General features: G+C 35.6%; 1 protein-coding gene across 1 annotated transcript in view; it reads right to left on the bottom strand.

The window, feature by feature from the left end:
* COL19A1 (collagen type XIX alpha 1 chain) overlaps positions 1–15530 on the bottom strand; it is a 438272-nt gene that overhangs the window by 248043 nt on the left and 174699 nt on the right. Inside the window, 2 exon segments of the mRNA XM_044002760.1 lie at positions 6735–6770; positions 8522–8575. Coding sequence (XP_043858695.1) covers positions 6735–6770; positions 8522–8575 — 90 coding nt within the window.

The following is a 15530-nucleotide window of genomic DNA, read 5'->3' as shown; positions in this document are numbered from 1 at the left end:
AAGGTTTCTTTCACTGACTAAAAAACTGCAAAATTTAGAAAAAATGGAAAAAATGTTTTAATTTCCTTTCATATAGAAGCACACTAAAAGCTAACTAGTAATAGAAGGGCAGGGGGAGCTATTCTCCAATCATTCTTCTAATGAAAGATATATAAATCATTTCCATGTCAATTGAGCAGAGTGTGGGTTTTTCCAAAACATAAATCTTCTCTGAGGCCGAAGCATAAATCTTCCTAGAGGTCTTAAGCATCAGCTCTCCTGTATTACTGTATAGAGGTGATAAAAATAGCCTAAAAATACAATCACCATGTCTCTTTTTCTCAATTAGTTATTTATACAGGTCTTTCTTTTCTTCAAGCAAATAACCAGTTAAATACAATTTTGTTTTAAAGGAAAAATTGCATTCATTCTACTGGTCTATTATGAGAGTTAATAGATTAATTCTGTTAATTCCAAAGGGTGAGATGGATCATGAGGTTTAGAATGTTAGCAATGAATTAAATAAATTCATTCATTTATGAACTAATAGAAGTTATTCAAATTCAAATGAATAAAAAGAATGACATATAAACTAATATGTGTCAAAAAGACAAAGACTCTCCAATAGATTAAATTTGATTTTTTAAATGGCCATGCCTCTTAGAAATCTGTGCTTGTGTATGCATGTTGAACATGAAAATGTATAGGCTTCTATACCGAAAAGCATATATTCTTGGTGGGAAAATAATCACTAGCATTTATATAACATTTTATAGTTTGCAGAATGCTTTACATATATCATCTCATTTAATCCTCTAAACAGCACTGTCAGGTAGGTGCTATTTTTAGTTGCCATTTTATAGATGAGGGAACTTTGGTTGATCAAGGTTGTATCTTGCCCAGGGAAATACAGCTAGTAAATGTTCAAAACAGGATTTGGAATCCAGGATTACCACTCTATCCAGTAGGCATCCTAACTGCCTATGGGTTTTACTCTTTGGAAATGCAATAAATGCCACTTTGTGCCCAGAAGCATTACTCAGCAGTTCAGCTGGTCTTTGAATAATTATTGTTTAAACATTATGCCCAGCAAAGATTTTGACTGAATTTCTGAATAAATCAATAGAATTTTAAAAAAATCTATCAAGCACATTTTGCTACAGTTATGAAAATATTGTTCGACTATGTGACCTTGGTAGTTTTGTTCCTTATGCACATACTTGATTTATGTAATATGCCCTGCTACCTCATGGGAAGGCACTGAGAAAGAAATGGAAAGCAGATTGGATTTGGAGTCAGAAGACCTGGGTTTGAACTCCCAACTCTGACAATTACTATCTGTGATGTTGGACAATACACCACTTTGGGTTTTGGTTTCCTCATCAATAAAATGAGGGAATTGAATTAGATGGTCTCTAAGGTTTCTTCTGTCTACAAACTTATGATCCTATGAACCAAGGTGGCCTGGAAGTCCCTAGAGATCTAAGGTATCTATTATACTTTGGGGGAAGAACACTTGACCTTCTTTCAAGTAAATTTGGAAGAATAATAAAAATTGAAAATGTAGCCTATCCTGAGCAAATAGAGATGATGCCAAGGCAGAGACAAGCTGGCAGGTATATGAGAGGATATTTAAAAATAGATTTCCCAAGGGCAGTGAGGTGGTGCAGTTAATAAAGCACCATCCCTGGATTCAGGAGGACCTGAATTCAAATCCAGCCTCAGATACTTGACACTTACTAGCTGTGTGACCTTTGTCAAGTCACTTAACCCTCATTGCCTTGCAAAAAAAAAAAAGAAAGAAAGAAAAGAAAAGAAAGAAAAATAGATTTCCCAAGGTGGAGAAAAGTGAGTAACTTTGTTGAAATGATACTAAAACTCTTTTCCTGGGTGAGCCTCTGTGTGTGTAGAAGTCAATGAACTGTGCCCTTAATAAGGGCAATTCCTGGTCTGGCACTTGATTGCCAGAGATATAAATTCTACTGAAAAGATCTGCAACCATCGGCCAAAGCAGAAGAAAACTTTTCTCTAATTCGCATACAAAAAGAATTGTAAATACCCTAAATGGTTTAGAAAGACTGGCTAAAGACATTGCAGAGAACCGAGGAAGCTGGTGAAAGTAGGGCAGTGAATTTCCTGGGAACTGTAGTATAAGAAAGTTCTTCACACAGGGCCTTGTAAGTCACATTGGGAAAGACTCATTAAGAAATCTTTGCAAAGAGACCAGTTCCAGATATAGGAAATGTCATGGGTAAAGTCATAGGGGCAGAAAAATATAGGACTTGACACCACTGGTCTGGTTTCCTTGATAGTAGGGTATTAGAAAGAAAGTAGTAGGAGATAAAATTGGAGAGAGAGATTGGATTCAGATCATAGAGGTCCTTGAATGACAGATAAAGGAGGTTGGGAATTTATCCTATACATGATGGGAAACTATTAAAGGTTTTAGACTTTATGTCTGAAAAAACTTGCCAACAGAGTTGTCTAATAGTGAAATGGGCTGCCTCAACATGTGGTGGGTTCCCCTTCCTTGGACATCTTCAAGCATTGACTAGCGGAATGACCTCTTGTCAATTATGTTATAGTTGGGGTTTCTTTTGGGTATAGGTTTGACTAGAAGGCTGATGGGGTCCATTCCAATTCCCAAATTCAACAATGCTGTGTAAATATATAATGTTCTTTGGTTTCACTTTCTTTTAATAAAATATTCTTCTAACATATTGTGGCCAGTATTTTTTTAAGTAGCATTAAGGTGGAAAGGGTGGGGAATTGATTTAATCTTCTATGCTTCAGTGAAGAGGTTCTCCAAATTCCACATTAAGCACATACAAAGTGCTTTACTGATTAAATAATGAGGAGTATAACTTCTCCCCAAAATGTCCATTGTGACACAGATGCCTAGGCAAAGCTACAAAAATATTTACATAGCAACATAAGGAGCTATTTGATAGTCTAAAAATCAATAAAGTAGGTTTTTTTGTCCTTAGTCGCTTGGTCTATTTTTTTTACTGTTATTTTCTGAAAAAAACAGAAAGGTCCTAGGGACTCAGCCTCAAACAACTTACAAAGAAGGCATTCTAAGGTTTTACCTATTTAAACAATTGGCAAATCTGTGCTTTTAAGCATTGACCTGTTAAGGTAGTCACTTGTTTTATGAATGACCAGCTGAGAGTTGTCTTACAATCCTGTTTAGACTTGTAGTATGTAATGTAATTTCCTCTGGGGGGAAGCTATGCTCTATCTCATGCCTAATTTTCACTTGAGCTAGATTTATCTAGGCCTCCAAGAACTGGAATTTCAAATATCTGTTTAGTAAGCAAATCTAAGGTACTTCTGCTGATGACTGACTTAACCCTTGGCTTCTGTGTAAACATTTGGTGCCATCTGGATGAGTACTTTATAACTCCCAAAAAGGACAGAGGGAAAGGAACATAGAGATCAGGTGTCAAGTGGAATAGTTTTCATATACTTTACAAGAGAGATGGCTGCACTACCTTCCTTCATCTGTCACTGCTCTGACAGGACATGCACAGGTTTAAGCTGCAGATGCCAAAGAGTGAACAAGGGAAAGAGACAGAGGGAAATTTAGCCAACTATGTCATTTCGGTAATAATCTCTGCCTTGCTTCAGGAGCCTCAATTCAACATCCTGACAAAATCCATAAGCTAAAATAGTAGAACTTTATTGAATAGGGGACCTATTGATACAAATACAGAAGAACAATTTTAAGAGTAATTAATTAAAAGCATAATATATTTATGCAGAATTAAGATTTTAAAGCCAATTGATAGACTATATATTTTTAGACTTGATCAATGTATTGATCAGCTTTGATGATTTTTCTTTCTCATTCTTTTTTTTTTGCCTTTAAAATATGTTATTTGGGATGGCTCTCTGGAAGGGGGTTAGATAAAAGTACCTGGCATATAGTACATACTTAAAAATGTTAATTAATTGACTGCTAGTTGAATAGTTCTAGGGGATGATGGGTGGAAAGTTGGTGATATAAAAAATACAACAATAGAAATTCATTTTAAAAATAAAATGAAAATTGATGGAAATTTATTGTATCTTGTGTTTTCTTTTTAAATGTCAGGTATAAAAATAATATAAATGCTACAATTAGAATTATATTAAAGAAACACATAACATTAGCCTTTATTAGAGCATTGCCTCTATCTAAACTATCATAGTTTCCTACAATGGATTAATTTCCCAGGTTCTCTCTTAAAATCTATCTATTATATAAAATTTCATGAATTCTGTGGGGGTGGTAGAGGAAAGTACTGTAGGGGTAAGGTTAGAGAATTTTAAAGAAAAATGTGATTTCTTCCACTGAAACCCATTTTGGTCTGTATCACTAAGCCATAGAGAGTCTCCATGAGAGACACCTGTAGCAGTTAACTAGAAGGAGGAGGGGTTTTTTCTTTTTTTTTTTTTTTGTGAGTTTTCATACATACACTTTGCAACCTGAGTTTCAATACCACTTACCAAATCCCTAAGGGAGTTCTTAAGGTCTTCAAATCAAATCATCTATCCTTATTTTAAAAGTTCACCACAGTTATTGTAGCCACCAGAGTAATAGGCATTTGCTCAAGCCATTTCCTTAACCTAGGTGCTCCGGTAACATTGCCAAGCTAATGAGATACAGGTGCTTGTTAAATGTGAATGTTCATTTCTCCTCTACATGAACCACGAAATCCTTTTTGTGTGTGTGTGTGTGAACCACAAAGCAATGCACTAATACCACTGAGAGGATACAGTATTTGAGGGATAGGTACAAATTTTAAGGGTTTTTTTTGTTTGTTTTTTTTTGGGGGGGGCAGGGCAATGAGTGTTAAGTGACTTGCCCAGGGTCACACAACTAGTTAAGTGTCAAATGTCTGAGGCCAGATTTGAATTCAGGTCCTCCTGAATCCGGGGCCAGTGTTTTATCCACTGCACCACCTAGCTGTCCCCAGGTACAATTTTTAAAAGCCCATCATGAACATAACTGAACCTGCAGTCCTTAAGGATTACAAGTTAAAATTTAACAGGAACCGGAGTTCTTCAACATCTTTTATTCTTTGTTCTGGCCATGCTAGAGTTCTAAAAACAGACCATTCTTTTGATTTCGACTCTGATCTGGGGTTTATCAAATCTATCATGGATAAAATTCTGTTTTAATAACTTGAAAAAGGTCACTGAACAAGAAAGGGGTACTATTGTAATTTAAAATTTGAAAACTAAAACATTTTAAAAAATTATCTATTGAATATCTACTTTTCCAATAATGTGCCTATAAAATGATTTCTCAAATGGATTGTTTGTATTGCCTTTCCTAAAATCAAAGCTTAAAGCCCCAAAGCTTTATTTGTTTGGTATCCCTAGGTACATTACATATTTTTCAGCACAGTTCTTCCATCTATGAATAAAAACACATGCCATTCATGTCAGAGAGGTCATAAAGACTAGTTTCATATATTAATGACTGTAGCCCACAATGGGCCTTTAGAGCAGAAGTATGAATTCTATCAAAGTCACAGGATCATTTAATAGTCCTTGGAATTCCTGCCCTTTCCTGAAGTGACAGAGCCCCAGTTCACAATAGTACAAGACATTCTTTTAACTTGACCTTCCCTGATGGGCTGGCACTTTAAAGCTGATAATTTAAAATATTTAATATGTGCTATTAACTGCTGCTGCTCTTTCTATGTATATTAATTGACTGTTTTTTAAATGGAATACTTTCACCTAGAGGGCACCATTTTTATAAACTGAAAAAATAAGTAATGTCCACATCAGAAAATTATAGCTACAATTGATCTTCAAATAAAAAAATCCTAATTCAAACAATTGCCTTTTGCTTTTATAATTAGGCAGAATAAGTCATTCTTAGACCAAGAACTTTAAACTAAATGTTAACCTTTAAAGACCCAGAAAGTCGACCATATTAACAATACCTAAATAGAATATGATATAGTTATGATTCCATACTTAATAAACAAATAATGGACTACTACATTCTAAAATAGTTCCATCATAGATTCCTTATCTATTTTCTCATAAATTATTTTTCAAAATACTATAGTTTTGTACATTCATTTGCAAATGTTAAAAAAATATACCACACGAATATCCTAGAATTCTAAACAATAATCAGATAGTTTAAATAGTAGTTTTCTTTCACTTTTGGAAATCTTTATTTTTGCAAAACATTTTTGTGTGCTAGTTAAGGTAAGCTATGATGCTTCCATTTGAATATAACATTAAATGTCTTCTTAAATTGCAGCAAAATCTTATGAGAATAATCTCCATGGCATAGCATATGAAAGGTAAAGCACTGAATTGGGGATTAGAAACTGTGGGTTTTGGGGGCAGCTAGGTGGCACAGTGGATAAAGCACCAGTCCTGGATTTGGGAGGACCTGAATCAAAATCCAGTCTCAGACACTTGACACTTACTAGCTATGTGACCCTGGGCAAGTCACTTAATCCTCATTGCCCTGCAAAGAAAAGAAAAGAAAAGAAAAGAAACTGTGGGTTTTAATACCTGTGCTGGAACCATCCAACAAGCTTTATGACTTTGGGTAAGTTCCTTGCTTTCTTTGGGAATTGTTGACCTTATCAATTAAGTATTTCCACAGTAACTGGGAGCTCTAAAAATTATGATTTTAGTTGCAAGTATAGTAGTAGCATAGTGTGGATAAAAACTTGGTTTAAAATATTTGGGGATTTATTTTTTAAATTTGTATATTGGTTTTTATAAGTGCTTACGATTAAGGTTGGTGGTCCTGGAGGTCCCATTTCTCCCTAAAACAATGAAAAGGGGGAAAATCACAATTACCAACTTTTATTTACATTTTCTTATTCTTCTAGATGGTTGGAACCAATAACCATATATAATATCAATTTTTCAGCTAAGGAAAACAGGATCTCATTGCAAGAAAGTATTGTATAGCATGAAAATTGTATTATGTTCCTACTCCCTCCCACAATATAAAAATCACCTTTCACACCCACATGCTTTTTACAGCAGAAGGACGGGTTTCAAAGCAACCAAAATAATCTAATTTTCTAATCTTTTGTCTGCTAATCCAAAATTAGAATGAATATCTTTTCAAGCCTGGTGGCTTGCCAACAGGGCAGCTGGGATATGTCACAGCAGCAGATAATTTTTCTGATGCAAAGTTAGTATTAGGATCAGCAGAAATAATAAGTGGCTCAACCCACTTCATGCCTCCCAGCTGCAAGAAGATGGCCTGATGCCTCTTCTAAAGAATACCAGGGTAGGCAGTTTCACAAGTCTATACAAATTACAAATATTGAACTTGTTTCATCGACCTTTGAATAAATTCAGATAACTAGGTATAGCTAGTGAACTAAACAAATAAATGGAATTTGTGTGAAATATCTGAAAAATGGACAGGTTGCAATCTGCCTCACTGGAGGGACTTCCCATTTGACAATCCATTTAGGTATTCAGGTATCTTTAAGTATATGAAAAAATAGATCATTTAAATTGAAAGAGCAAAGGATGGATTTTATGAACCTCAACAGTATATCAGAAACTTATTTTCTTTTGATCTTCAGTGCTCTCATTTTAATTATAAGGGCACTGAAATAGTAGACACGTCTGAGAAACAGATGACATTACTCAGCCTTGCCACAATCTTGACGTTGATACTAACCCTCAAATAGAGGGTGGGCCTAAGGCCCATTTGCTAGATGGTGCACTGATATATAACATCCAGTAATTAGGAATAATAGAACTCTTAGCTACATATAATATTCACTTTTTGACCCTGTAGAACAGTAATTTCCCTAGCTGTAGCTAAAAGACAACAAATACTCTAAAATTGGCCTTTGAGAATAAATTTTAGATTTATTCATCTTTTAACATGGAAGAACTCTGGACTCTCAAAAGAAACCTAATGTTGATCATAGAAAACAAGTTGTATATGTATTCTGTTATCATCAGAAAGCTATTGTATCATCACTGCCTTAAAAATCGAGACCAGTGACCTTGCTCAGTTTAATGCTTGCTTTTTAATTTTTCTTTATTCTTCTTTCAAAGTCATTGCCAATATGTCATTACAGGATAGTTAATGAGGAAGAGTAGGAATAAATGGAGCGAGCAATCTGTAGAGCAAAGTTAGTTATCTCCCCCTGACAACCACCTGCTTCACCTTCAGACGCACACCTCATTGCTACTGGCACAGTTCCCACAGCTGCCTTGGGAGGTTTCACCTAGTGTGATGATATAACAGCAACCGCTGTCAAGCAAGCTGAGGTGATGACCCTGTTCTAAACCAAAACAAGTTGATAGTGAGAGAGAGCTGGCATGTTAATTGTTTTCAGGGAGATATTAAAATGATCCAAAAAGTATTTTTTGCTTGTGCAATTTTAAAAGCTTTTGGTTAATTTTAGAATCCATTTGGTAGTCAATACTCTCCCAACAAAAATGAATTACTGGAGGGAGGGAGGAAAAGGGTGTGTATATGTGTGTTAAGGCAAAGACTTTCATTTATTTATGCTCAGCAAGTCTTTGGGAAATGCAATACCTTTTCTCCTTTCTGGCCACGTGGACCCGGAGGACCCAAGTCACCTTTCAAACCCTGTAGAAAAAAGGAGAAAATCTTTGTAAACAGCAAAGCAAAATTCCATTATTAACACAATTAGTAATGAAATAAATCAGAATCGACTAAATTCCCAAACTCGATTTCTCAGTTCACAGCAAGGGGAGAGGTAGAGACAACTGGCACTAAAATGATCAGCAACATCTGGGCTATGGTAGGGACAGAAACATTAAATCAGTGAGTGATCCAAATACTGCATATTTGTGCAACTTCACTTCCTGCTAAAATTACATTAATTCACCATCTGGAAGCACATCATTTAGAACTATATGAGCTTTTAAGTATCCACTTTAGATTAAATTTGTGGATGCTGTAAATACCCCTGATTTAGCTTTGATTTGGCCTTTATTAAGCTTGCCAAAAATTCAAGAGTTAAATCAAAAGCTTTTTTTTTTTTCCAGTTCTATCTAGAAACCAGAATGTGGAGAGGGCAGGGAAGAGGGGGAAGAAAGATTCACTCTCATAACCCTCAAAATGGGAGCAAAAAAAAAATCACTTTCCTGATTTAGATTTTTTTTTTTTAAGCTCAGCCATGTCTTTAATCCCTATCTACCTTTGCCTTCCTTCCTTGGATTTGCAAAGATATCAGATGTAGCAACATAAAACACTGAAAACCTATCAGATGAATATTTTCATGCATTTTTTCCAGGCTCTGGGGCTTTTTAATGGATATTCAGTTGATCTGGCTCAGAAACGACAGCTTTCAGAGATATAACAATAGATTTCACTGGAGGAGATCAGTTCCATGGCTGAATGCATTCATGGTGTAAACAAACAGAGGTGGATAGACACATACTGAGTCTGTGGTAAATAGGAAAAAGAATCTTCCTTCATCCTTAATATTACACTATAGGCTAGAAAGGGACAATAATGGAATAAAAGAAATACTCGGAAAATCACACAATGTAGCATATAGATCCATGCACCATACTGAGCTAGCCAGAGGGCTTTAGCTATTACTGCCCTGCAAATTCCAGGTGAATGAATAATGCCAAATGCCAGCACCTGGAGTCACTCAATATAGAAACCAGTGATGAATTGGGAAGGGAAAAAAAGAAAATTAGAGAATTGAAATGACCCTGCTTGAGGCAGGTGCAGTCTTAACAATACTCTGAGGAATCAAAAGGCATGGATAAAACAAAGGCTCAAATCGGCTACGGATAATTTGTTTCATGCGACTACTTTCCTAGACAAGATTCATTAGCTACAGTTCTTCCTTATACACATTGACATTCTCAAGGAAAAACAGAAAGATGAGTGAAAAAAATCAATGAGGAAAACCACAATTTTTGAAGAATTAATGTCTTATTATCAAAGTGTAGTGATCTCCCTCACCTCCAGAGTCCTAGATAATTCTTTTTTTTTTTTTTTAGTGAGGCAATTGGGGTTAAGTGACTTGCCCAGGGTCACACAGCTAGTAAGTGTTAAGTGTCTGAGCCCGGATTTGAACTCAGGTACTGCTGAATCCAGGGCTGGTGCTTTATCCACTGTGCCACCTAGCTGCCCCCGATAATTCTTTTTAATACAATTCTTGTGGTCAAAAATAACTACAAAATGTTCTGAATATCTGAGAAGGAAAACCATGACATTCTTGCAACTAGTTGTGGGGACAAATTTTTTTTAAAAGTACACATTTTCTTGGTTGAAGACTATCAGGGGCCAAAGACTAAGAGAAAAACTTACAGATACCCCAACTAAGAGAGACAGCAAAAGTGGGTGAGTCACAGAATGAAATACCAAGGAAGTCAGTTCCCTTTCATCCTCATAGACCATGATTAGATTTCCTCTCTTCCATACCAATAGACCATTTTGATTCCTCATTAAGTCTGTCTCCTGTGCTTATTAAAATCCAAGAGGAAAAGAGCTGTTATATTGTTGTTGTGATGTGGATTAAAAATAACATATTTGGGACTCTAGAAATAGTACCCCATCCTACCCACAACCTCAGAAAGATTCTAATGCTACACAAAAAACCTTTAATATTTATAAATGCACACAGTATTCTATAAATACAGACATATATTAAAAAACACTTGAAATAATACTTTGGGATTCTGTCTATTTGTCTAAATGCTTGTATATTTTGGGCAAAATTCATGATGATTGATTCATTCATTTTTTACCTGGATGATAATATTGTACACGTAGCTGACTTAGAAGCTATCTAGTTCAAACTACTCATTTTACAGATAAGGAAACCGAGGTTCAGAGAAGTTATCCAGAGACTTATCCAAGATTACACAAGAGGTTGGTGATAGAAATGGAATGTGAACTCAGGAATATTGATTGCAGAGCTCTTTCAGCTATACCATGAATCATGTGAACAGTAGTCATAAATAATTTAGGCATTTATTTTTGTTTAGTTTGTTTTCTTCATGTGTTTCTGGGTTTGTTTGTTTGTTTGTTTGTTTTTAGCATTTAGGGGAAACATTAGAGACAACCCTGAGAAGCAATCTTTATCCATTCCCAAACATTCCTCCAAGGGAATACTCTGTGTCAGAGACCATTCCCATGAAGTCCTCTCAACTAGTGCTGGTAGGCATTTTGTAGAGGGTTTTAAGAAATGGAGTTTACCACAGCCCTTTCTTCTAGACCATTTATCTTATATAGTGTCTATGAAATTGTTTTGCAAACCTCAAAGCATGATAAGAAATGTGAATTTGCTGTTGTAGTTTCCTTTCAACAACTATTGTTGCTATTGGAACTAAGGTTGTTGGTACCCAGAAGAAATCCAGACCTCAATGGCTTCTGTTGATGATTGCCCTTCAGAAGCACATCAATGAAAACAGAGGCTTTCCATTTCCCTTTATAAAGCATATGTTTTGGCAATGGGCAGCTGGCAGCTACTTCATGGGCACAAATTCCCTCCACTGCTACTGGCCAAGTTCTTACAGATGCAAGAGTGTATCTATTCCCTCAATGACACAGAAACCCTTAGAAAAAATCTCTATTTCCCTGCTCTCATTGTCACCATCAAGTGAAGAGCAGAATTGCTTTGAATTAAGAGAGCTAAATTTCATCCATGCTTAGCCCTATAATTCCCAAGAAAATGGGATTCAATGGATCACTCAAAAAGCATTTGAGTGTGTTGTTAGTATTCTACTTAGAATTCAAATAGTGATTAGGCTATGATATTAATCTTTTGAGGTTGGGAAAGTAGCTACTTTATAGTATATTTTGTTAAAAGATCAGAAGATGGAAAAAGTTCAGGTTATTTGCTCAAAATGGTTGATCCCCTACTGAAATATCTGCATTAGTCAGTCAGCCATAGCTTCTGAATAACATCCCCAAAGCATTTATGAACTGTTTTCTTCACAGACAGACATGGTGTTAGGCAATGGGAATACAAATATGAAAAGAAAAAAATGCCTGTCTTTAAGTAGCTTAAATTATACAGGAAAGATCCAAGAATGTTCTGTTAGTGTTAGCTCCTGTACACAAGAAGAAAAGATGACTATGTCCCAATTAGGGCAAACAATGAAGCTCCTAAAATGGGTGCATGTATTCAATTTTGTACTATTTGAAGTTATAATTATATAAAATATGATCCTTGATTCCTGCCCAGTGGAAATATGAAGTACAATTTCAAATAATTTGACTACTACAGGGGATTCATTATGTGTACTTCATCAGGACCTGGCTCTAAATAATTTAAGAGTTACCCAAATAACTTACCCAGTTTACAAAAATTTTTGATGGGCTTTATGAGGATGTCTAAATATGGCAGCCCACATATAATATGTTCATCTGTTGCCAGTAAACATTTAAGATAACAACCTTCCTGTACAAAATATCCACGACATAATTCCTGACACAACTAAATGAGAGTGTTTCATAGTCTGCACTCAGTTTAATGGGTATTTATATCATAACTTGTCTTTTGTTCCTGTGCAATAAAATTAAAGGGAAAATTATATTTGTAAATGCTTCCTTTTGTCTATTAGAGCAGGCCTTATGGATAAAGCAGCAGCCCTGGATTCAGAAGTACCTAAGTTCAAATCCACCCTCAGACACTTGACACTTACTAGCTGTGTGACCCTGGGCAAGTCACTTAACCTTCATTGCCCCACAAAAGAAAGAAAGAAAGAAAAAAGAGTAGGCCTTTGTAGACTATTTTCTCTATGATAAAGTAAAATGGTGTTGGCACATAGTAGATGTTTAATAAATATCCGTTTATTGATTGATTTAGGACCAAGGCACTAGAATTGGGTCTGAGAAATAGATCGGTTGTTAGTTGTTCAGTCATTTTTCAATCATATCTGACTCTTTGGGGTTTCTTGGTAGACATACTAGAATGTTTTGCCATGGCCTCCACTTCATTTTACAGATGAGGAAACTAAGGTAAAGATGGTTGAGTGACTTGCCCAGGGTCACACATCTAGTAAATGTCTGAGACCAGATTTGAACTCAGTAAAATGAGCCTTTCAGGCTCTAAGTTCAGCACTCTATCCACTGTGCCATCTAGCTTCCCCTAAAATAGATTGGTAATGTTCTTCTATTTGATTTTATCTTTCTTATTGTGTCATATAGGTACTATTATCAGTAGTTGCTGAGTGCTGATATGTCAGGGGGCCAAAAGGATAGGAAGGAAGCACAGGGCTGATCATAAAGTATAAAGAGGCAAATGGAACAGACTAAAAAGCAAATAGAAGATTCATTCCTGATAAAAGTGGATAACTATAGTCACATTTCTTCATAAAATTCACATATGTGAAGATTCTTAAAAAGCACAGCAATTAACTTTGTACATCAAGAAGAGCTAGGCCCTCTCTATAGAAGGGAATTATTATGTTCTACTTGGAATCTAAATGGTAGTTAGACTATAATATTAATCTTTTGGGATTGGGAAAGTAGCTATTTTATAGTATATTTTGTTAAAAGATCAGAAGATGGAAAAAAAGTAACTCAGGTTGTTTGTTCAAAACGGTTGATCCTTTTAACATCCCACAGCAATATACCAGCAGTTGCCACCAGGGGACACCTTTGACTTCATGTGTTTTTATTTTTTTCTGTATTTGGTAGTATAGATTAAAATAGTATAAGCAGATTAACATGATTATTTCAGAAACATCAGTTGTGCATTCCTATAAAGGAATGAGTTTTAAAGGGACTAATGGAGAGATGGAAAATGAGACTAAATCTGATGACTTATATAGCTACCTTAATCCACAGCAGCTTACTTGACTTTTCTGAAAAGCAGTCATGTCCATTAGTAAAGAAATGGAATTTATTGTTATATCTAATGTGATTTCAGTTTTTTGACTTTCCAACATTTATTTGATGGAAATAATTTATTTCATGGAAGTCCATAATAACATTAATTTAATGACATATCAAAATGCAAGGAGGGTTGCATTTTGAAAAAACAAAAAAGTTCAACCTGTACCTAATCTGCCTTATTTAGCCAAAAGAAGCTGAAAAAATGAAATTCTTCATTTAGCAACTGCTATCACCTACTATTTCCTAAATTACAGAAATTAGTTCATTTAAATAGAAAAAAAAGGCATACCAATTACTGACTAATTTGCAAGACTCGATGATGGAAGCTGAGGAAGATTCAAATATGAATAACATTCTCTGTCCTCAAGGAATCTATGATCCAGTAGAAGAGATAAGATATGCACAAAAATAATCGCAATAATAGATCTAAGAACTAAGAGGCTCTGAGAAGATAAAGCAGCTGCTCATACTCCAAGGAATTCTACAATAAAGTCACAAAAGCTAATAGGTGAGAGAATATGCGGCAAGGGTCAGAGAAAGAGTGAAGAGTAGTGGTAGTTAATGATTCCTGGCTCACCAGTACCAAGGCAGCTATTTGTCAACCTGATAATAATAACAAAGAACTTCTTGTTGTCCTTGGGCATGAATGCAAGACACATCATAGAACCTCCTAGGAGTTACCAAAATAATAAGTGCGATACACTTTGGGGGGATTTACAACACCAGAAGTGGTTTAAATAATAGTGCCAGAAGGAACCTAAAAAGCATTGACAAAGATTATTATATCTTGGGCAGGAAACTGAAGGCTACGGTAGCAAAGATTACGTTTTCCTTGCTGCTACCCACTGAGGGCAGAGGAATCAGAGGAGATAAAAATGATATGGGAAGTCAGTTAACTAGGTGATCTCTAAGCATGGGATTTGGACTTGTGGACAATGACTTTGAATCTAGATATAAGAGACTCCTTACCAGGAGCATTCTAAATAACAAAGGCTGGTAGGAATGCAGTTTCCATGTGTCTTGAAAAACTATTCAAAAGGGCTTTAAACTAAAATGGCTTTGGGAAGAAAAAAAACTTGCCTAGATATCATAGAAGATAGTTAAAATTAAGTAATAAGAATAGACTTTGAGACACTCAGAGATGTTGACAGGAGAAAAAAAAAATCAAAAAAGGAGCCAGAAGTGAAACCCATGACCTTAACTGTTGTTATTGTTCCAAGTCATTTTTCAGTTACACCTGACTCTTTATTACCCCATTTATGATTTTCTTGAGAAAACTGAGACAAAGAGGTTTAAATGACTTGCCCAGAGTCACACAGCTAGTAAGTGTCTGAGGCTAGATTTGAACTCAGGAAGATGAATTTTCCTGACTCCAGGCATAACATTCTATGCACTGTGCCACCTAGCTGTCCCATGGCCTTAAATGCTCATACACAAATATCCACATGTAGAATTAGAAGTTCTAATGCAAAGAGAAATTCAAATTCCAGGGTGGTTTTTTTTTTGATGGGCCATGAGGGTTAAGTGACTTGCCCAGGGTCACACAGCTAGTAAGTGTCAAGTGTCTGAGGCTGGATTTGAACTCAGGTCCTCCTGAATCCAAGGCTGGTGCTTTATCCACTGAGCCATCTAGCTGCCCCAAGAAATTCAAATTTGAGCTCCTAGTTATCACTGAGAGTCAGTGAGATGAAACACATGAGTAGGATATAATGCT

Source organism: Dromiciops gliroides, chromosome 4 (genome assembly GCF_019393635.1).
Source record: "Dromiciops gliroides isolate mDroGli1 chromosome 4, mDroGli1.pri, whole genome shotgun sequence".
Taxonomy (NCBI): Eukaryota; Metazoa; Chordata; class Mammalia; order Microbiotheria; family Microbiotheriidae; genus Dromiciops; species Dromiciops gliroides.
Note: the sequence above shows the minus strand (reverse complement) of the source record. Positions and strands in the feature narration are given on the sequence as shown.